This window comes from Bidens hawaiensis, unplaced genomic scaffold, assembly GCF_021521415.1.
Source record: "Bidens hawaiensis isolate Kalapana, Puna unplaced genomic scaffold, B.hawaiensis_p1.1 tig00013130_1, whole genome shotgun sequence".
Taxonomy (NCBI): Eukaryota; Viridiplantae; Streptophyta; class Magnoliopsida; order Asterales; family Asteraceae; genus Bidens; species Bidens hawaiensis.
In genome coordinates this window covers 29936-54410 of record NW_027492111.1, presented here as the reverse complement: position 1 = coordinate 54410, position 24475 = coordinate 29936, and the positions used below count along the sequence as shown (strand labels likewise).

Genomic DNA, 24475 nt, shown 5'->3' with positions numbered 1-24475 from the left:
GGTTAGAAGTACACTTAAGTTTATTTAATTAATAATTATTATTCCTATGAGGCAACTATGAAATAATAACAATTAATCAAACAACTCTAATATCCATACGCATCAATTTAATATAAGTAAACCTTTTACTAAATCATAAAACCATAACGATAAATAAATCCCAAATCAAAACACAACATCAAAGTTGGTTCATCATAAGTCTAGGCAGTCTATAATGTTTAGCCTAGCATCTTAAAGTAAAACAAAACAATGAAAAACGAAATCATGGTGGAAAATAAAAGAAACGAAAGATTAAATGCGATAAAACCCGGGTTCTTCGTTCTTGATCAATATGCTCGCCACCGTATGATTCCAAGCCTCCAAAACCTCAAAAAGATCACTTCCAGGGCTCCCAAATTCGTTCTGGCCGGCTAGGGTATTAAGGTTATCCTTAAGGGTGAGTTTAGGGGTCTTTAAATAGGAAAATACAGGCCCAAAACCCAAAATACGTCAAAAGAAACTTCTGGAACACCCCGGCCGCGCCGCGCGGCGGGCTTGGGACCCTCGGTCGCGCGGCCCTCCGGTAGGGGGAGGGGGATGGCCGGCCTAGCATGTCCGGTTCGATCCTGGTCCGGTCCGGTTCGTTTCCTGATGCTCCGGTTCACCGGTTTAGCTCGTTTTTTTATCATTTTTCGCCCTCTTTAACCACAAACAAGTCCCGAGACCTACATTTATTCAAATAAATTAGTAGTATACAAATCCTAATAAAACCGAAAAAAAACTAATAAAATATTAATTAAAATATACAAGGGATTAATGTATATTAAAAGTTATATCAATCGGCTCGACTCAAATTAGATAAGGGGTACTCGACCCAACTAATCGATCCAATTGGAAATACACACTCGACCCAATTGGTTCAAATGTAATATATGTATAAAAATGCATATTGATACTCGGCTTGAAATCCCAGTCACATATAAACAAGTGGACTCGGCTCGAGTCATGTCAAATAAGACCAATGTGTGACCCGATTCAATAAATTGAATGACAAAAGAAACCCAAACCCGATTTAAATAAAAATATAAACCGAACCTAAGAACCAACTCGTTAAGAGAACTTACACATATACGCTCGTTAAGAATACTTAAGCATATGAGCTCGTTAATAAATGGTTAACTTATGAAATTATGAGAACTTAAACCGAACTCTCTTAAGAGACCATTAACTCGTAAACTCATTAAGGGACGTTAAACTAATGAAGTCGGTTCGTCAAAAATAATAAAGTTAAGCCTCGCTAATGGTTATAAGTTCGGTTTCGTTAACCAAAAAAGTTCGGTTACGTTACCTTAAGAATGTAAGATATTTAAGATAGAGAATTAATACGTGTAATTATTAAACAGTTTGCCATGCTCAATTGAATAAGGGTATTACGATTAACTCAGATGTAAGGCTCCGAACCCCGGGTACCCTACAGTTGGTATTCATACAAAACACTTGTAAAAATATTTAAACTTGAAAATAATTCATTTCATTAAAATCACCAATTCAGAGTATAATTCAGCGAAAAACATAAATAATAAAATAAGTTCCCAAAACCCTGGGAAATTATGCCCAAAACCAATTTAAATGTATTTTATAAAGCTTTTTAAAATAAAATGTTCAATAATAAAATCTTCCATCCACGTATGCCCTTCACCGTCCAAGTAGCTTCGTGCACGTCCAAGCGATAAGGCATCCTCCTCCTAACCTGAAACTCACACTAACATGCACACAAAGTTAGCTTGAGGTGAGCGAGTTCAAGTTTTTAATAAATAACATCTATAATAAAAATCATAACAGGCATTCCAAAGGTTTTAAAATATAAAAGGAGTACACTAGTTAAGCCATCATCATTGGTAAATAATCATTCTTATATATATATAAACATCTTTATAAATACATTCCTATATATATAATTATATATATATAACATCCAAGTAATAACATCAGGGTCGAGCAAACGTACAACCCAAACACGTAACATCTCATCAACGTATGCAAACACGAAGTAGGCATACGTAACATCCGTAGTCGATACGACTACAACATCGCCAAATATTGTCTATACAATAATATATATATACATACCATAACATCCCAAGGCCAACTATATACTAGCAAGCCTATATAAAATAGTTTAAACGTTTCATCAAGCAATTCGCTTTAGGTGTTCATGTTAGCCCAAACACTTAAAAAGAATTAAAAGGGGCATCATGAACTCACCTGACACGAGACACGGATTCACCACGAGCTAGAGAATCCCTAAGAAATCCCAAGACTCAAACACCTGCCGGTTTACATTCAATCAATACTAATGACATCAAGATGACTCGTTTACCCTACGAGACGTTCTAACGGGGTTAGGGTCACCTAAAGCCTCGACCTCATCAAACTAAATCACAACAGCCCCCGAGGCCTCACATTCACCAAACGACCCTCAGACACTCCCGGAAATAAAGAATTCCCAAATTACCCCCGGAAGCACTAGGTGATACCAATTAACGCGCGTTTAAGAGTCGTTTAGGCAATTAACATCCAACTCAGCCTCGTGTGGACCCAACATGATAAAGTCACAGCCAACAAGGCCACACGACACTACACGAGTCAAATGGGTCGGTAATTCGCAAGTACAATGCACCAACTACTCAATAAACGCAATTGCGCGTTGTACCGACCCTTTGGAGTAACCGACAACCAATTCAGCCCCATAACTTATAAAAATGATTTTTCAATAGCTCGTACATCAAACCAAGTGTCCCCGAGCTGAATTGGTCGTTAATCACTTCAACCCTCGCGTTAAACGCACCAAACTACAATTCTAGTCAACTGAACACAATCTTTCAAACGATAACTAGTTGACCAATCTAACGAATCCCAATGAATATGGTTTTTAAGTATGATATAATACACATACCTAGGAGGATTTTGGTGCAAAAACCTCACTCAAAACAGTCCCGGAAAAGCACAATTGGACAGCCACCCGGTTAGCCTACAACAAGCCATTAATCGATCAATACGCGTGTTATAACGACCAATTATGGTGTAAAATACTTGGGGAATCGTAGTACTAACATTTAATTGATGTTTTACGCTCACGACTTGGCCGGAAAAAAGAAAAATCGCAGGGGGGGGTGCTGTGTTGCGCCGATCGGACAGCAAGAGAGGGGGGAAGAGTTAGGGTTTTAAGTATTATGTTATAACATAAAAATATTTCATTCTAGCCCCTCTAAATTGAATAATAAGGCAACTTGGAAGAAAGTTAAACAATTAAACGTACCGTGATGACGTAAAGGCTTCCGAGAAACGTCGGTTAAATCCCGAGAATTATACATACTCTACAAGCTTTAAATCTTTGAACCGAGATCAACGGGTGTTACATCGGAGAGGAACCGACTACATGTGAGTTCTAGCCCCTTTACTCTATGACGTTTTTTGGGGCTGTGTGCATACTCCTATGTGATAGTTAATACACTTATCCTAAGTGATAAGAGTATGGTACGTGTATGATTATGTATTGAATGTTATTATTATAGAATGTTTACATGTATGAAAATGTATATATATGTTTATATTCTTAAACTAGAAGGGATGAAAAGTATGCACGTATGATAATGAATGTATGGTAATGAATGTATGGATGATTGACGAAATAGGTATGGTTATTCGAGATAGAGGGACCAGGCCCTAATAATATCTGAGACAGTAGGGACCAGACCTTAATAGTATCTGAGACAGGAGAGACCAAACTCTAATAATATCTGAGTCAGAAGGGACCAGACCCTAATAATATCTGAGACAGTATAAATAGATTTGCTTATGGTATACCATAGGGAAGTATGAAAGAAAGTATGTAAGTACGCATGTATATATGTAAAGTATGTATGAAAGAAGTAACAGTAAGTAAAGTATGAATACGTATCTTCGGATACGTATAAGTATGGATATGAATGTAATGTATGTTAATTGATTAACTAGAACTCACTCAGCGTAGCTAACTTTTAGTATGCACGCAGGTGAATAGAATGAGGCAGGTTGCTTAGAGGGGACACGTGGCAATAAAGTAAAGACTGGCATCAAAGAAAGAAGATTCACGTGTTATTTATGTTAAACGTTAAGACTTATGTTATTTTGTTTAAAGCGAGTACTTGATTAATGGTTTGAATGTATGACTTTTATATTTCGCGATTAGTTTTAATTAACTCTGATTTCTGAATTATGTGATGAGTAAATCCAACACGACGATTGTAGGATTCCCGGGACTGGGGCCTTACAGGTTGGTATCAGAGCATAAGTTTGAGAGAATAAGAATTCTATATGCTTAAACTCGAGCAGATAATAGGACTTAAGGAAGAAGGAAAGAAGATGTCAATTAGAGAATGCAGGTGTCACTCAAGCAAGCTTAAATACATGATTTACTTTTGTATATAAGGATAAGTAAGGAAGTTTAGTTAAATTGTTAGAAATAGAATTGCTTGTTTATATTTGAAATGCTTGATTGGCTAATTGTTATAAATAGAAACGAACACAAGTACACTCACGAAAGGAAGTGCATAGGAAACGGAGAGTAACGTGAGCAGCTAGTCACAGCTGGCCACTGTTATTACCTGCAGTCTTACTATCCTTGTACTAAATAGTTACTCACGTGACGATGTTTATGTTTTTTTTAGATTTAGATGGCTAGTGCTAGGACGACTGTTGGTCAGGGAGGGCGAACGGGACGCCGTGGTAGGCCACGTATCCACCGAGTACCCTCCGAAGAGCCGATTACTGAGCCTAGTGAAGAACGGAGCATGACTGTGCAAGATGAAGGGTTTCAGCACGACCTTGCTATTCATGTTGCTATTACTCAGGTAGTAGCCACTACAGTGAATAATCTCCAACAAGACAAGTCTACTGAAAGCCATCCAAGACCAATGAGAAGACAGGAGAAAGTAGTAAGAAGGATGATGAGACTGAGAAGGAAGTGTCAAGTGAGGTTCGTTATGTGAAAGTTGATGATGGGAAACGAGGCCGAGGTGGGTGCAGCTACAGGTCCTTCAAAGGTTTTGACCCACCAAAGCTGACTGGTGTGGGTGACGTAATCGCTACACTCCAATGGATAACCGCAATGGATAAGGTTATCCGCATTAGCGAGTGCCGTCCCGACCAAGCTGTAGGCTTTGCTACTCAGTTGTTTCATTTTTAATTTAATACACACTAATGCAACCTCGGTAGGACGATGGCCCCTGCATCCAAGATTTTTGAAACTGTTACTTGATGATCATTTGTTTATGTTGCTAAACATGTACAAGAACCTAGTGATTATGAAGATGTACCCAATGAACGACATCATCCAGTTATAATCAAAGAGTCTGTGTTTGACTGAATACTGAATCTAACAAGTCACAAGTATTAAAACAAGGTGCCATGGACGAAATTTGGGAGGTTTGCTGAAACCAAACCTCCTAGTAATGAAAGAGAATGAGAGCATGAAACTGTTGTTGAATCAGTAGTTGTTGAGCCTGATACTATTGAGATTGAAGTAGATGCTCCGTTGCTTGAACCTACTTAACACACTGGTGTTCCTGCATTTACTCGTTATAAAAGGAAAATATCTGACATTCCTCCTGTCAGTGTTTCCTCTCCTTCAACAGGTGACGAGCCAGAGCAGCCCTTAAAGAGAATAAGAAAAGTTGATGGTTTGAAAAAGAAAAATCAGTCCCGAAAATAAAGTTTTAACGCCAAGACAAAGACAATAACTCAAATCACTCAAACGACCATTGCTTCAATAACTTCTCCTACTGATATCACTTCTTTGATGAACATGAACTTCGATTTGGTAAGAGCGACATCATGAAGTTGTACCAAATAAGAAATCTTGAAGATGAAGAAAGAAATTTTGTAAAGATTGTTAAAGCCTTCAATGCCATAGTTCATCGCATTGTTCATCATCGTTTGTATGTTGAGGCATGTCCGTTTGATTACCGTGCCAAAAAGAAGACCAATCATGCTTGGAGATGAAAGCACTTAATAATATAAAATCCTAGAGGGAGATTGTAAAACTAAATATGATAGGTTTATGTATTAGATAATATCTCTATGTGATTTGTCGCTTTTTTACACTTTCGTTTAATCATTGTATGGGCCCAAGGCCATTTTAGTTGTAAGAAGCCCAATAGATAATCCTATATGGGCACATCTACTGAAACCCTAGGATCCATGGAGTTCCCTATATAAGGTTCACTCCATGGCCTCATTGGACACTTTTGCTTATTTCTCTCACTAAAACTTCATCTTTCATTTTTCTTTATGGTTTTGCTTAGACTCAATCCGAGATCCGAGTGTTGTTGATGATTCTCGCTCACCATTAACTCAGATTGATTCGAAACAAGTTGTGAGATACATCATGTAACCTATTGTTTGCACTTTCTTATGCATCAATAGGCTCTCTTTGAAAAAAAAAAGCGTGCTCACCTTGTAATTGATATTGACTAACAACTTTCCAAAGCAATCGTTTATACATTTTGACCTATAGATAAACCGTAATTATATATCAAACGTCTAGGGTATGTTTGGTTGGAGATAATGGAATGAAGGGGGAATGGAATGGAAGAAGGAATGGAATGGACAAGGGAATGAAATGAATCATTACCATTCATTTTCCTTGTTTGGTTAACCTATAGGAATGAAATCATTTATTAATTTTTATTGTTTGGTATCTAAAAAAATTGTAGAAATGAAATAGAAATAATAAAAACACTTCTATCTCAAAAAAGTGAATACTTTTTAAACCAAAAAAAAAAAACCTACAATGGCGACGGTGGTAGCTCCGGCGACGAAATTGGTGGTGGCGGTGGTGATGGTGGTGGCAACGGTGGTGGTGTCGGCGGAGTTGGTGGTGGTGCCGATGGTAGTGGTGGTGGTGGTTGTTAGGTGATGGTGTTGTTGAGAAAGTAGGGTGAAGGAGGAATGAAATGAAAAAAAAAGGGGGGGTGGGAATGAATGGATTTGATTGAATGAGATTCCATGTGTAATGGATGATTTCATTCCATTGAGCAACCAAACATCATTTTTTTCATTCCTACGTAATGAATCATTCCATTCCTATTGTCATTCCTGCATACCAAACGCTATCCAAGATCAATAGATGTAGTATTATATTACTAGATCATCACATGTCCCGTTTTAAAGGTTCAAACCTTGTTCAAAATGTTAATTTCGTTTAATGGGTCTAAAAACTAGCTTTATAATAATATAAATATTCAGACAAGTCATCTGAATGATTAGACGATCAGACAATTAAAGTTTAGCTTGAAAAGGATTAATATTTAATGTCAAATCTTTGTTATTTATTATCCATCGTATTTATACTCTTCTAGTTACAGGTTATTACTATGACGGTTAAATATAATAATAATCGTGATAATAATAAAATAATAATAATAACTCAATATACCATTGAAGGATTTTGAGACTTTAACCATTAACTAGGTCTAATGACAAAGATGTATAATCTTTAATAAAATAGCTATATGTTCTCAGCTTGAGACATAGGGATAAAATATGATGGAAAAAAATTAGTTGTAAAAAAAAGAAAGAAGTTTTGAGCTATATATGAATGTGCTTTTTCATAAATTGGTCAAAAATACATAACATATCCATTTGTTATACTTTTTAGAATTGACAACTTTTTTTTGTTTCGACCATTGTACTATTTGGGAGCTTCGTTGCTTCACTCTGGTCAGACTATATTGTCTTAACCGTTCATACTGGCTTCAGAGTTTGGTTTGGGTGTTTCGTAGGAAACCATATCACCGGCAGCCACTTAACAGTCGTTGTGTCACTACAAGAGCAGAACTATTTGGCGTAGAACACGGTGGGACAAAAATCCGGGTGGGCCTAGGATTCGAACTGGCAACCTTGCACAAAGCTAGCTCAAACTCTTCAATTCCATAATCTACCAAAAGTAACACAAACGAGAATCAAACTTAGGTATTCACTAAAGAACTTAAGCCTTTCTATCACTAGGCCACAAGTGATGGACTAGTGGATACATACATATCCACCTGTTATAATTGAGAAAAATGTTTATTATGTATAAATATTTATAACAATAGTAATAATAAATTTAAATGCATAAAATTATAAAAAAAACTATGTTTTTGTGATAGGTAACATAAAAAAGGAAATGGGATACACATATTTTTTTGTAATTTAAACAGTTATTGACTTATTGCAGATTCATAATTAAAATATATATAACCAAAAATCTTTAATATCTTGTAAATCCAATCCACCATTAGCTTCTGATTATTCGGTACTCGATAGATAATGCCATCATTCTTTTATATATATATACAGGTCGTCTGGTCCATATATCTAGAGAGATAATTAAGGTGCAAAAAGTTAAGAATGTCTGATGAATCATCCATGAAAAAGTGTGGTTATTGTGGACAGACTGGTCATGCTTCAACAGCATGCAATAATGGAAAAGTTGGCATTCTTAATCTTTTTGGTGTAAGGATGGATCCCGCAGCAGATAAAAGTGATGACGACGTCGATTTGCAGGTCGTTAATGGCGTGTCTAGTTCAAATCATGAGCCCGAAAGCATGCAGGTTTTAAAGATATACAACAATGAGCATAGTGGTACAGATTTAGTGTATGTGTCTGACGAACATAACCAAGTTAACAATAAAGGTGAGATTTTTATAATCTTTCTTGACACTCTTTACAAATTTATTTAGTATTGCGGTTGGTTTTGATATGTTTCGATTTATTAGGGGTGCCATGGACAAAAGATGAACACAGATCATTCTTGACGGGCCTACAAAAGCTCGGAAAAGGTAAATGGCAAGCAATTTCTAAGAACTATGTGCCATCAAGAAAACCGACACAAGTAGCCAGCCATGCCCAGAAATTTTTCCTTAGAATGAACTCGATGGAGAACAAAAGGGTGTACAAAAAGAGACGTCGATCAAGCCTATTTGACATGCCGTTAGATGAATGCGTGAGTGATTACTTTTAATACCTTGTGTTTTCCGCCTTGGGGAACCCTTGATAATCGTAACTAATGCTTCATGTTATTGTTGACAATGCAGTCCACATCACAAGGAACATCTGTTAGATCCCCGGTTGCACCAGTCGCTCAAATCTATGGGATTGAAGAAAACCAGGTTAGAAAACTACATGTGTAATTTTAGGCAAGCAAGCTCAAACTTGCTTGTCTCGAGGCCAGTGCCGCCGGCCCTAGGGTGGTGTGAGCCGGACAGCCGGTCATGACATATAATTTTCGGGGGTCAATATATATATATAGGATCAAGATCATGTGAGAACTTTTTGGGAATTGAGAACCATGAGAACTATTTTGGACCACAAAAAAACCCAAAAATAAAAAAAAATCATAAAAAAAAACGTAAAAGAAAGAAATTCTCAATTTAGCTAAATTATACATATATGTATAATATGCACATATATGTAAACACATGTTTTTTTTCCTATACACATATGTATAATTTAAGGTAAATGATAATGTACATATGTGTACATTACGTAATTAGAGATTAAATGAAAGTATAAATATGTGTATAGGTATAATACGAATTAAAAAGAAAAAAAAATCGGTTTTTTTATTATGCATATATGTATAATATGTACACACATGTTTTTTCCTATACACATATGTATAATTTAATGTAAATGATAATGTACATATGTGTACATTACGTAACTAGAGATTAAAGGAAATTATACATATGTGTATGGGTATAATACGAATTAAAAAGGAAAAAAATTCATTTTTTTTAATGAAACCGGAATGAAATATAAGAATTTTTTAGAATTGTTGTTTTTTTTATTTTATAATTTTTTAAATAATTTTTTAGAGGTTTTTTTTAGTGGTCCAAAATGGTTCTCAAAGTTCTCAATTTGCCAATGGTTATCTTAGAATCCTTACCTTATATATATATATATATATATATATATATATATATATATATATATATATATATATGTGTGGATATATATATGTGGGTTATTTTACAATAATGACTTATCGTACATTGCGTACGCGACACTCCTGAGCATCGATTTTAATTTCATGTGGTGGCAAATTTGTAATTTTAAACATAAATCTAATTCGACGGCGCTATCTAATTCATCGATTACAAACTTCCTTCAATTTCAATTTCAAACGATGACAGATTTCAAGTGATTAAATCTAAATCGATAAATTTCAAAATTCAGTTAATTGATTTGAGGTTCATGGTTCTCTACAAATTCAATGTATAAGACTTGCAAAACCAATTAATACAGTGTAAAAAGTTGAATTTTTTCATTTACACGTTCTCTATATGAGATTCAGATAATTTGTGCAGGTTTTGAAACAGAGTGTGGAAAACAATCAGAAAAAAATTCTGACCAAATTATATACTTAAAACGTTCAGAGCAAAGAGCTAAAACGTTCAGAGCAAATTTCTAACCAAAACAAACGCACTAAAACTTTCAGAACAAAAATACAAGAAGTTCATAACAAAAATTAAAACATTAAGAACAAAAATCTAAGAAGTTAAAGAAAAAAAACTAAAAAGTTCATAACAAAAATTTAAACACCCAAAACAAACAAACTTTAAAACACTTAAACAAACCTTTAAATGTTCAGAAGTTCATATCTTAAATTAAACGGTTTATAAAGTGAAGTTGAACACTAAAATCACTTCATATAATCTCGTAATCAACAAAAAATCACCAATCGACCATCGAATTGATCATCGATTCTATCATATGAACAAATATGGAACGTATTTAAACTTTTACCAATTGAAATCAATTCCCAGTTTTCAATTCAATTGAAGTGGTATCTGGAATGGCGTCAGTGATGATGGTTGAATTATCGAAATGGTTAATTATGATGGAAACGAATTGAAATACTTAACAAATTTGTCACCTCGTGTTTTTTGAAATCAAGGGTATAAGGGTGTCACGCACGTAATATACAATAAGAATAATTGTATTGGATTCTCTCTCTCTCTCTCTCTCTATATATATATATATATATATATATATATGTGTGTGTGTGTGTGTGTGTGTAGGGTAAGGTTAAAATGAAAACCCACTTAAATTGTGAAAACCCGCGAAAACCCTATCTAATATCGTTTTTTTTGTTACATGTAACATTTAATAAAAAACATCGAAACATCAAAAAAAAATGTTTTGTTATTTTTTAACATTTTTTTACTAATTTTTATAAATGTTTTCAGGAAAGAGAAAAAGTTATATTTATATTTACATTTTTTATTCACTTTAATTGCGAACCACAAGATTTAAACATTAATTAAAAACATGTGGTTGATAATGAGTTTCTAGAGTTTTCACGACTCAAGTGGGTTTTCATTTTATACTTAGCCTATATATATATATATATATTGAGAAGATCAAGAGAAAACTCATCATTAGAGAGAAAACTTAAAACTCCTAAAGAATTATTTTAAATAAAAATATAAAATATTTTCAAATTTCTTTTTTTGCCATTATTCTTATATTTTGTTACCCGCTCGAAAAAATAAAAAAAAGACATTGTAATGCACATACGTATTACTGTGCGATACTGTTGTATTAAACATGTGTATTACTCTGTGTTTTATGCTCAATAGTGTTTAACTGCATTTATTCATTATTTGTGTATTATATATGTGTAGTAGTGTTGTATTGCAAAAAATAAAAATAAAAGTCAATGTAGCGCACATGTGTATTAATGTTGTATTACACATACGTACTAACGTGTATTTGAAGTGTGCATTAGTCTTATATTGGATTTATATAATAGTGTGTATCAAATATGTGCAATAGTGTGTATTCTATGCAATACAACACGATTGTATATATGCAATGCACACTACACCGACGAGGTTTTTTTTTTTGAACAATATCAACATATATAAGAATAATGGAATAAAAGAAACTACAAATTTTTTTTAAAAAAAGTTAAAAATAATTCTTCAAGAGTTTTTAAGTTTTTTCTCTTTAAGAGAAGTTTTCATTTGATCTCATCCCTATATATATATATATATATATATATATATATATGTTTAAAAGAAAACTCCTAAAAAATGGGGAACTAGGAAACCTCCTTCCTAACCCTTATCATCTTCCTCAATCTTATGATGCACTCTCGATCATCCACGTCATATCATTTTTGTAAGAAAAAAAGAAACCCTCCAAAAAATAGTCAAAAAACATATAAAACAAAGAAAAACAAAAAAAATAAAATAAAAAACATCCCATATATATTGATATAGAGGGTTCAAATAAAAAAAAACAATTGTTTTGTGAGCAGTGTGAGAAGACTTTAAATTAAAGTACATCATCTAAATAGGACACTACACCATGTAAATAGAAAAGAAAACTATACGATTTATGAAAACTACTAATCTCAACCACTAGATCATAGATCCAATGGCCTAGATCTATTCTTATGCTTCTCACAAAACTATTGTTTTTTACGTTAACCCTACCCTGGATATAGTGGCAGGTTCAAGAGGGAAGCACAAAAAAGTGGGGAACTGAAAATCATGTCTTTTACATGCAATAAAATAATTTAAAAAAAATCATTTTTACATGTAAAAAACACATTTTTGCATAATCTTTTTAGAACATATAAGCACATGTAGAAGCCGTTTTCATAATTAAAAAAAAATCAACTACAAAAATATAATTTTTTTTTTAACATTTTGAAAATTAAATTTTTTTTATTCGAATGGCTTCCACGTGTATTTATAAGTAAAAAATTCAAAAAAAATGCTAAAACTAATTTTACATGTGAAATTGAGCTTTATAATATTTTTTTAGACATGTAAAATGCATAGTTCTCAGTTCCCCATTAAACATTCCCTTATATATATATATATATATATATATAATAGGTATGAATCTTAATCATTTTAAATATATTGGACCAAAAACCTTTTTTTTTTGTCCTAACCATATAAGTTATTGAGTCAAACTAAATTTAAAAACTAGCTTATATATAATGTTAATAGTCGTTTAAAAAAATTAGCTTATATATTCCGTTACTCGTTAGGGTTTATGGGTCATTTTTATTTCGGCTCGGCCGCAACATTTAAATCTTCGAGCCGACCCTATTGGAGGCTTAGGCTCGAGAAAAAGGCGAAAGCTTGAGCTTAACTGACGGGCAACATTCAAGTAATATTTAGTAATGAAGTCATTTCCAAAATTTATAATTACAATTTAGGGATTGTTTGGATGATTGTTTCTAATGGTGTTTTGAGCATTGAGGTTTATATAATAGTTGGTTATTAATACTGTTTAATCGCATAATCACTTTACCCATACATCCAAACAACCTCATGGCCTAGTTGACTTGACTCGTTAAAGCTATTGAAACCAAGTCAAACCGGACTTGGGTTGAGTTGATGAGAGTCAAACAAACTAGCTAGTTGTAAGATAAAACCAGCCAAGTAAATTATACTTTTGCATTTTGCAGATGGGTTATCATAACCACCACATTGCTTCGACAAATTACATGTTCGCGGAAAGGGTTTATCCACTTGACCGAAGGATGGAACATTTTGCCACTCTTGTGCCTCAACCTCTACTCATAACTAATGGGGAGAGGTGTACCACACAAGAGCCTGAAGTTGAGAGGACAAAAGAGTAGTTTTGGTTCATCTTCTATAAAAAAAAAGTTTGTGCCGTATTGGTTAACAACTTACATATATGGTGTTTTGACATCGTTTAGAAGGGTCTAAGCATATACATAGAAAAGTAACATCTAATGATATTGTTTTAAATCAATTTGCTTATTTACTAGAACCTACAAATTGGCATCGATGAACCTACAAATTGTCATCGGTTTCGGTTGTAACGAGTGGTGGTGATTGGTATCCTACCCATTTTTCTAGATTGGTTTGCTTTTTATTTTTGGTGGTTTGACTTTGTTCCTTTTTATTGGTTTAATGGGGGTCTAGCTTCTTACTAGCCTTTTTTTCTAATAAAATTTATTTTTATTTTGTTGTTCGATAAAAAAATAGTTACAATATATTAATTAGGGTGAATTGTAATAATCACTACAATAATTAGACTTTATTTTTTTTATCTCCATAATCTAATATATGCACTTAGTCAACATCACCAAACATGTACACAGTAGAATTCGAATCATCACCACCCAAATGCCCTCATGAGAACCTCTACAATAACAAGATGATGTAGACTTATTATGTTTTCTTTATTATTATTATTATTATTATTATTATTTGTAAGTATTGCTATTGCATTCATATATATTGTTAACTAGGATAATAATCCGTGTTACACACGGGTGGAAAACATATCAACAAACAATATAAAATATATACTACGCATTCGGTTAACACAAATATTTGACATAAGTTTTTTACCCTCAAATGTTACAAAAGATGTTAAACTATATCTATAACATAAAAAGAAAATACTTTATAAATAAACAATGCAATGAATAAGAAATAATATAACATAAATGAACCATTAGACCTGAAAAAAAAATAAAAAACACATATTAGTAAAATATTTTGTAATATTAATTGAAAACTAAGTTTACAAATACATACCAACTTTAAACTGTATCACATTAAGTTTTCAAAAATCTCTATATAAACAGCTTTATTTAATTTTTTTTAAATGTTCCTAATTGTTCTAAAGAACGTTTTTTTTTCTTTTTCATTTAGAGCGTTTTTTATAAATAATTTTCAGAGATATCTATATTTTTATAGCATTTTTCAAGTCATTTCTTAATAAATAAATAAATAAAACTTAAAGAACATTCGGTTTAATCACCATTCACCGGCTCTTCTTCTTTCCTCAAAAGTAAATTAAATTATTGACAAGGTGGTTATTAATTAGAATAAATAGACTTAATCATGGAGTTAATGACATTAATTTGAATAAATAGATTTACTTGTAGAATTTATTGAATTAAATTGGAATGCTTATTTTAATTTAGTGAATTAAAAATAATTGTGAATATATGGAAATTATTGATATGAAAATATGATTACATGGAATCCTATGTGGATAGGCAAGAATAAGGACATGTGGAGACAAGCATCATGCTTTAATATATTAGTAAGATGTTCCAAATTATTCTAAAGAACGTTTTTTTTTCTTTTTTCACTTAGAGTGTTTTTTATAAATAATTTTCAGAAATATCTATATTTTTATAGCATTTTTCATGTCATTTATTAATAATTAAATAAATAAAACTTAAAGAACATTCAGTTTGATCACCATTTACCGGCTCTTCTTCTGTCCTCAAGAGTAAATTAAATCATTGACAATGTGGTTATTAATTGGAATAAATAGACTTAATCATGGAGTTAATTGCGTTAATTTGAATAAATAGATTTAATTATAGAATTAATTGAATTAAATTGGAATGATTATTTTAATTTAGTGGATTAAAAATAATTGTGAATATGTGGAAATTATTGATATGGAAATGTGATTACATGAAATCCTATGTGGATAGGCTAGAATAAGGACATGTGGAGAGAATCATTTTGCTTTAATATATTAGTAAGATGTTCCTAATTGTTATAAATAACGTTTTTTTCTTTTTCCATTTAGAGTGTTTTTTATAAATAATTTTTAGAGATATCTATATTTTTATAGCATTTTTCAAGTCATTTCTTAACAAATAAATAAATAAAACTTAAAAAACATTGGGTTTGATCACCATTCAACGGCTCTTCTTCTTTCCTCAAGAGTAAATTAAATCATTGACAATGTGGTTATTAATTGAAATAAATAGACTTAATCATGGAGTTAATTGCGTTAATTTGAATAAATAGATTTAATTATAGAATTAATTGAAATAAAATTGGAATGCTTATTTTAATTTAGTGGGTTAAAAATAATTGTGAATATGTGGAAATTATTGATATGAAAATGTGATTACATGGAATCTCTATGTCGATAGGCTAGAATAAAGATATGTGGAGAGAATCATCTTGATTTAATATATTAGTAAGATGTTCCTAATTGTTCTAAAGAACGTTTTTTTCTTTTTCACTTAGAGTGTTTTTTATAAATAATTTTCAGAGAAATCTATATTTTTATAGCATTTTTCATGTCATTTCTTAATAATAAATAAATAAAACTTAAAGAACATTCGGTTTGATCACAATTCACCGGCTCTTCTTCTTTCCTCAAGAGTAAATCAAATCATTAACAAAGTGGTTATTAATTGAAATAAATAGACTTAATCATGGAGTTAATTGCATTAATTTGGATAAATAGATTTAATTGTACAATTAATTGAATTAAATTGGAATGCTTATTTTAATTTAGTTGACTAAAAATAATTATGAATATATGAAAATTATTGATATGGAAACGTGATTACATAAAATCCTATATGGATACGATAGAATAAGTCGAGAAAATAATCTTGATTTAATATATAAGTAAGATTGTCAAATAATAATATATAATACCGTACGTACTTCCCATTATGCTATATGGTACCAAAGTTTTATAGTTACTATTGTATCTCTCGTAATGCCCATCTCCGTGCCACCACATATTGGTTGGTTGTCGACTATCTTCATCGCCCCTTTGTGTGATGACTTTCCATCTTTCCTTCACTATGCCCGCAGGCCCGTTTTTATTATTTGTATTCACACAACAGAAGCCATACTTTGTTTACATTTAAAAAAAAATATGGTATTGAAGAGGTAGGTCCCAGCAGAGCCCAGTTGGACCCGCAGACTCACCTTGAAAAGGGACGTCTGCGCAGTTCAACCCGCAAGACTCCTTAACGGACGTCTGCGCGGTTGAACCCGCAAGACTTAACTAAAGGAACGTCTGCGCAGAAACCAACTGGATCAGCAGGACCTACCACGCTCAGAGACGTGACGTCCTCACGTGCGGTACGCAAGCTGTCCCCGCAGGAAACGCCTCCCAATGGTTTCCAGGTACTCCGCCTGTTCCCGCAGTTACGGATACCGGCCATCAGGGAAGGCTACCCGCGCAGCATGGCTACACGCACAAGGCTTAACTCTCATAATAATTCAGCAGTCACCTGAAGAAGGAATGAGCAAGCCGGGAACAGTCCCGCACAAAGGCGGGAGGGGGAATACTCCCGCCCAAATGAGCCAGTCCGTACGATACTGAGGATCTTTTGTACTGTACCTGACGAGGTATGGGCAAAAGATCTGACCAAAGATACGACAGCTCATTGACAACAGTATGGCGAGCAGCATGCTCTTGTACTGTATGTCACTATTAGCCGCTACCTACTCACCAACTCCTGACATACCACGTGCATAGCATGTAGTTGGTGGAAAAGGAATAGTACACAGCAGGCCTGGTCACTATCAGCCGCTGCCTACCCACCAACTACCAGCATGGCACGTGCGTAGGCCACAGTTGGTTGAACAGGAATACTATTCAGCAGGCTACACCTCCTTGGAAACCTACCTTCGGCTATAAATACCCCAAATGGTATGATCATCAGATCTTATCTTGTATCTTACATATTATACCTGATATCTGCTCTAGCAATCTCTTAATATACATTTATATTTAAAGAGCAATCTAGTCTGATTCTCACGCCGGAGGGTGGTCACAAGGAGGAACCCCCCCTTCTCAGTGACGAGCTCACGGTGTCTGTTTTGCAGGTTATCAGAAGAACCATCTTTGCCGGGTCTAACCCCTCGTGGGAAACATCTATTCAACCCCCAGGTTACCCGTAATCTGCCCGGGGTCCGGTTAGTGTTTCTTCATTGGCGCCATCCGTGCATAAAAGCTAGAACTTCATTTCTTTTCAGTTTTTTCAAACTTCTGGAAAGATGGTTAAAGAAATTCCGGTAACCACAACCCCAGCTACTGGGGGGAATACCGACTACACAGTTTTTACAAACACTACCCCGGTTACCCAAGCCGGGGCAAGTGCAGTAAATTTTACGAACACTACCCCAGTTACCCAAGCTGGGGCAAGTGCAGTAAACAACCATCCCCTGGGATTCAATAATACCCAGGTGGAAAGACAACAGACAAGACTCCCCCGCCAAACACTTGAACAAGTTAAAGCGTGGGCGGAGGCACGTCAGAAGGAATTCCAAGCTGAGTTGGACAAACGCTTGCGTTCCGTCCAACAGGCTGACGAATTTGGAAGCACTCGCCAACAGCTCAACATGAGCAGTGAGTGCGAGTCCTCGGACGATGATCAGGAGGAATCCGACACCGGCGCAAACCCTCGCCTTAGGGCGAAAGGGAAGCGTAAGGAAACGGACTTCCAAACAAGAAGGAATTTCGGAGAAACCTTCAAACAAAGGAACGCGGGGGGAAACCCACGTGACTTCTCCAAAACCTTCAGACCAACTGCTGCAAACGCGGGAACATCCAAGTTTGCAAGGGACACTGCGGAAGCAATCGCCCCGAAAAGTGCCAAGCAGATGCCCAACATCGGCACTTATGATGGTATATCCGACCCAGATGATCACCTGAACAGATTCATAGCGGGGGCAACCGTCACCAACTGGACGGAACCCACGTGGTGTTATATGTTCCAGATGACACTGGTTGGAGCGGCTAGAGCGTGGTTTGACCGTTTACCGGTCCACCACATCTATGATTGGGCGGACTTCCAACACAATTTTAGCCAACACTTCAGTCAACAGAGGAAATATATTGAAGAACAGTGGACGATCCTCAACTGCGTTAGAGATAAGGATGAACCTTTACTAGACTTCATCACCCGCTTTAACTCGAAAAAGCTGAGTCTAGGCGTTATAAGCGAGGACCTTGTTCGCGCCGCTTTCATCCAAGGCGCCGAATACCCAGAGCTCATCCGCACGTTGACGGGTAAAGATGGCATGCCACCCACATGGGATGCCATCATGACGGCAGCTAAGCGCTTTGCCGAAACGGAGAAGCAACTGGGTGGGAATCTGCCCCAGACTACAAACTTCTACACGCAGAGGACTAGAGAAAACAACGTCCAGACCGCCTGGCAAAACAAAAGGAGGAAGCCAAGCATATGGCAGTCAAGGGTAAACTTTGACACCTCATCCAGCTCTCGCTCCCTATTAGGCGGAAGGGGTAATACACACCCATCAAGCCAACACCCCAGGTGGACGCCCCTCACCAAAAGCGTCACGGAGATATTTGCCACTGAGAAACTCCCATGGCCAAAAGCTCCAACGGTCCGACAACGACCTGACGCGGACCAGAGCAAATACTGTGACTTCCACGGCTCAAAGGGTCACACCACTGAGAAGTGTTCATCTTTGAGGAATATTATCGAAACATTCGTCAAGGAAGGCAAACTTACACACCTGGTGGCATCAATCAGGAATAAAGGGAAGAATGACAACCGATACAAAAGCAACGGACGAAAGCCCGTTGACATCAGCATTCACATGGTTCGTGGTAACATCAGATGAAGAAAAAGACAGAAGACAGAACCATGCGCATGGGAAGAAGCTGAGGTGCGCTTCCCGCGAGTGCCAGGAGGACCCAGCAAAGAAGGCCCTATCGTCATCAAAAGCCAGCTGGGGCACTACATCATTTCCCGCACTCTTGTTGACAACGGTGCCTCGTCAACAGTTATGTACAGGCAGTTCTTCGACAAGCTAGATGATGAAGACAAGGAACGCTTGGAAACGGTCTACGCCTCGATGGAAGGGTTCGACGGCAGCACAAACACCCCTCTGGGTATCCTATCTTTCCCCGTCACTCTCACAGACGGAAAACTCTCCCGCACAGAGGATGTGGACTTTGTCGTAATGAGGAAGCCACACCACACGTACGACATTCTCTTCGGGAGAGACGGGATGGCAAGATTCAATGCCGTAGTATCTTCAGTCCACGGCATGATGGGATGGCCAACAGCTGAGGGCGTGGCGATGGTCACCGGTATTCCCCAGGTATGCATCGCATCTGTCTCATCAACACCCAAACCAAAGATGGCTAAACCCACCATCACCGAACCAGAAGAATTGGGCTTTTAATGGAAAATACCCCGACCAGGCGGTTACCATTGGCCCAACAATAACTGATCCTACGCGCACATTACTCAAACGCTTACTACAAAAAAACGCTGACATCTTCGCATGGAAACCAGTAGACATGACTGGTGTACCTCGAAGTAAAGCAGAGCATAAGCTCAAGTGTGACCAGGCTTTTACGCCAGTCATACAAAAGCGTAGAGTAATGGGGGCGGAACAAGCTAACGCGTGTAGAACCCAAGTCAAGGAACTCCTTGACGCGGGCATCGTACGCGTTAGCAGATATCAAACTTGGGTTGCAAATCCCGTTATGGTACCGAAGTCTAACAAGCAATGGCGCATGTGCATAGATTTCAAAGACTTGAACAAAGCATGCCCCAAAGATTGTTACCCGTTACCCGAAATTGATCTTAAGGTAGATTCGTTATCACCGTTTCGCCTTAAATGCTTCCTTGATGCGTATAAAGGGTACCATCAAATCCACATGGCCGTTGACGATCAGGACAAAACCGCATTTCGGACGCCCGATGGCACATTCTGTTATCAAATGATGCCATTCGGACTTAAGAATGCCGGGTCCACATACCAACGCCTGATGGACAAAGAGTTTCATGCCCAAATTGGGAGGAACTTGGAAGTATACATGGATGACCTGGTCATTAAAAGCCTTAACCCAGAAGCGATGTTGAAAGACATCGAAGAAACATTCAACACACTCAGAAGGATAAACATGAAGCTCAACCCGAGCAAGTGTTCCTTTGGGATGGAAGAAGGGAAGTTCTTAGGAGTCATTGTTACAAAAGATGGCTTCAGAGCGAACCCTGAAAAGGTCTAAGCCATTATCAAAATGGAATCATCTACTACCATCAAGCAAGCTCAGACACTGAACGGACGCCTAGTTGCACTTAACCGCTTCTTGGCAAATCATGCGGATAGGTCGTTCCCATTCGTGTCGACGCTGAGAAACTGTCTAAAGAAAACGCACTTCCGCTGGACACCAGAAGCGGAAGCAGCTTTTCAGGAAATTCGGTCACGTTTGATCGAACTCCCAACGCTCACAACACCAGAAGCGGGAGAGGAATTAATCCTATACCTCTCCGCCACAGATAGAGCAACCGGGGCCGTCCTGTTAGTCGAGCGAAAAGGCATCCAGATGCCAATCTACTATGTTAGCCGTCTCCTAACAGACGTCGAAACTCGGTACTCTACCCTGGAAAAATTAGTCTTAGCACTTGTACAGGCTTCATGCAGGCTAAGACGATATTTCCAAGGTCACCCAATTACTATTCTCACCAACTTCAAACTTGCAAACGTTTTAGGCAAACCCGAACTTTCGGGACGCCTAGCCAAATGGGCAATAGAATTGGGAGAATACGCGATAAAATACAAGCCAATGCCAGCTATAAAAGGCCAGGTCTTGGCCGACTTTATTGCCGAAGTCCCCGCATCGCGGGAGAAAGAGTGCCAGGACGAGGCTCAACCCTCTCCAGCACTAGACATCGATGAAGTCTGGCGACTTTACACTGATGGAGCGGCCAGCAGCGAGGGCTCAGGCGCAGGGTTAAAACTTACCAACCCAGCAGGCCAAGAATACACTTACGCTATTCGACTAGACTTTCCAAGTACGAATAACGAAGCTGAGTATGAAGCATTCTTGGCCGGGTTGAGTATTGCGCGTAAAATGGGAGTAAAGAACTTGGAAGCCCATGTGGATTCCATGTTAGTTGCCAATCAGATAAACGGGACGTACACGGCCGTAAACGACACAATGGCCCTGTACCTCGCTCAAGCAAAAACCCTCATGCGCGATTTTAATGATTGTAAAGTCATACACGTCAAGCGTAGCGAAAACAAATCTGCGGATGCGTTAAGCAAGCTTGCGTCATTAGCTTTCACTCACTTGGGAAAGGACATCCGCATTGAACTCCTGGGAGCACCATCAGTCCCACACAAGGAAGTCTGTGTCATCCGAACCGGCACAGAAACATGGATGACACCAATAATAAATTACCTTACGGCGGGCATACTACCAGAGTCAAAAACACAGGCAAGAAAACTACGCTGTAAAGCACTGAACTATCAACTCATCGATGACATCCTTTACAGACGTAACTTTCTTGGCCCCCTCCTCAGATGCGTTGACGACCAAGATGCCAACTACCTCCTAAGGGAAGTACACGAAGGCATCTGTGGGATACATGCAGGTCCACGCGCAGTTGTAGCTAAGCTAAACAACGCGGGATACTTTTGGCCGGGGATGCATACGGATGCACTGGCGTACATCAGAAAGTGCAGGTCTTGTCAGCTCTACGCACCCAACACGCATCGCCCGAAGAATGAACTTGTTCCAGTCACCTCTGCATGGCCATTTCAGAAATGGGCCATCGACGTAACAGGCCCATTTCCCACAGCAGCAGGGAACGTCCAGTTTCTAGTGGTCGCCATCGACTACTTCACCAAGTGGATAGAGGCAAAACCCTTAGCCCAAACGACCGCGAAACATATCAAAAAATTCATTTGGGAATTTATCATTTGTCGTTTCGGGCTCCCACAGAATTTGGTGAGCGATAACGGCACCAACTTTGCTGACAAGAAGCTACAACAGTGGCTTAAAGAACTTCAAATCACCCACACCTTTACCTCGGTGGCGCACCCGCAGGGTAATGGTGAGGTGGAAAGAGCAAATAGGAGCATCGTCGACGGCATAAAGAGAAGACTATTGAAACACAGATCCGGCTGGGTGGACGAAGTTCCACACGTACTTTGGGCACACAGAACGATGAAAAAGGCAAGTACGGGAGAAACCCCGTTCAGCCTCACTTATGGCACTGAAGCCATGGTCCCGGTCGAAATTGGTTTACCCTCACCAAGGGTCATGATTCAACCAGAGGACAATAATGCGGAAAGACGGTTAGACCTTATGCTAACCGAGGAACGCAGAGACTTAGCCGCAATGCGTGAAGAGAACTACAAACGACAAATGCAAAAGTACCACAACACGCGGGTAAAACTCTGCAACTTCAACGTAGGAGACTACATATTGCGTAACAACGAGGCTTCGAACCAAGATCGCCCAGGAAAGCTGACCCCTGTCTGGGAAGGTCCGTACGTTATCAAACAAGTGCTGGGAAAGGGCGCATACCGGCTCGAAAGGCTCGATGGCACTCCCGTCCCAAGAACATGGAACGGAGCTCAATTACGCAAATGTTACATGTAGATCAATTCCAAATTTGTAAAAGGCCCAGAGCCACTTCTAATGGAAATGATTCTCCTTAGAACATTGACGCTGATGATTTTACATTTATACTTATAAACTTTCCACACGGATATGCCGGTCTTCACCGCATAATTACGAGGAAAGTCGTTGCGTGGGGAAGGCGGCAAAACCCGCACAAACCCAAAAACGGCAAACCTTCACGCAGGTCAGTCATAGGTAAACTTTGGTCATTCCACTAAATGAAAGTGCCGGTCCTAACCGCACAAATCATAAGAAACCGAACCTATTGACAACCGCGCGTCGAACGGTTAACTTATCCAAAGCACTGGGAAAATTGCTAAAATAAACTAAAATATGCATGCGCAATTCATATAACGTTTATAACGCAAGTCTCAAAGATTCAAAAGTAAGCGGGAATATACCCCTTACCTTGGCAACCAAGTAACTATAAGACGGGTGCGGGTACAGTGTCAAGGCAAAACCCTTCACATACTTAGCACCCGCAGGGAATTGAAGCCAAGAATACCTCGACAACCAAGTAACTATAAGACGGGTGCGGGTACAGTGTTAAGGCAAAACCCTTCACATACCTAGCACCTGCAGGGAAGTGACGCCAGGAATACCTCGGCAACCAAGTAACTATAAGACGGGTGCGGGTACAGTGTTAAGGCAAAACCCTTCACATACCTAGCACCTGCAGGGAATTGACGCCAGGAAAACCTTGGGAGTAAAGTAACTATAAGACGAGTGCGGGTACAGTGTCAAGGCAAAACCCTTCACATCCCTAGCACCCCGCAGGGAAATGAAACCAAGAAGGATCTTCTGGGCCATGCTTGCGCAAACGGGAATAACATCCCCGCATAGCGGGAACGTCGAGAACTAGATTGTTTGAAACTTCAAGATGGAATTGGTGGTTTTAACATAATTGATCACTATGTTCAAAACTACCAAAACCTCATGGAGAATCTACACAAGAGGTACTCAACGCTCCTGACTTGCGAGGAGGTTACAGACCTACCCGCATCATACCCAAAGATCAAGCAGAACAGTGGGAAATTCTGCGTGACATTAGGACTTCCGCGGGAAGAATCCCCATGGAAAACCTTAAAACTAAACCCTTTTCAAAAACCCTTTGCTTAAGTCCAAAAGTACACCTCACTTTATTAAACATTCATGAGAAGAACATTGGACTGGGGGGACTTGAAGAGGTAGGTCCCAGCAGAGCCCAGTTGGACCCGCAGACTCACCTTGAAA

The 24475-nt window shown here is 37.6% G+C and overlaps 1 protein-coding gene across 1 annotated transcript; it reads left to right on the top strand.

The window, feature by feature from the left end:
• The first annotated feature begins 8412 nt into the window (after positions 1–8412).
• LOC143543530 (transcription factor MYBS3-like) lies at positions 8413–13673 on the top strand. The gene is made up of 4 exons (XM_077035838.1): positions 8413–8698; positions 8782–9008; positions 9100–9174; positions 13500–13673. The coding sequence occupies exons 1-4, from the start codon at positions 8413–8415 to the stop codon at positions 13671–13673; spliced, it is 762 nt and encodes a 253-aa protein (XP_076891953.1).
• The last annotated feature ends 10802 nt before the right edge of the window (positions 13674–24475 follow it).

Bases quoted from the DNA above. Each gene is read 5' to 3' on its own strand.
- LOC143543530 (XM_077035838.1), top strand. From the start codon at position 8,413: ATGTCTGATGAATCATCCATGAAAAAGTGTGGTTATTGTGGACAGACT. The intron at 8,699-8,781 runs GTGAGATTTTTA...TCGATTTATTAG, and splicing joins TAACCAAGTTAACAATAAAG to GGGTGCCATGGACAAAAGAT. The intron at 9,009-9,099 runs GTGAGTGATTAC...TTGACAATGCAG, and splicing joins ACATGCCGTTAGATGAATGC to TCCACATCACAAGGAACATC.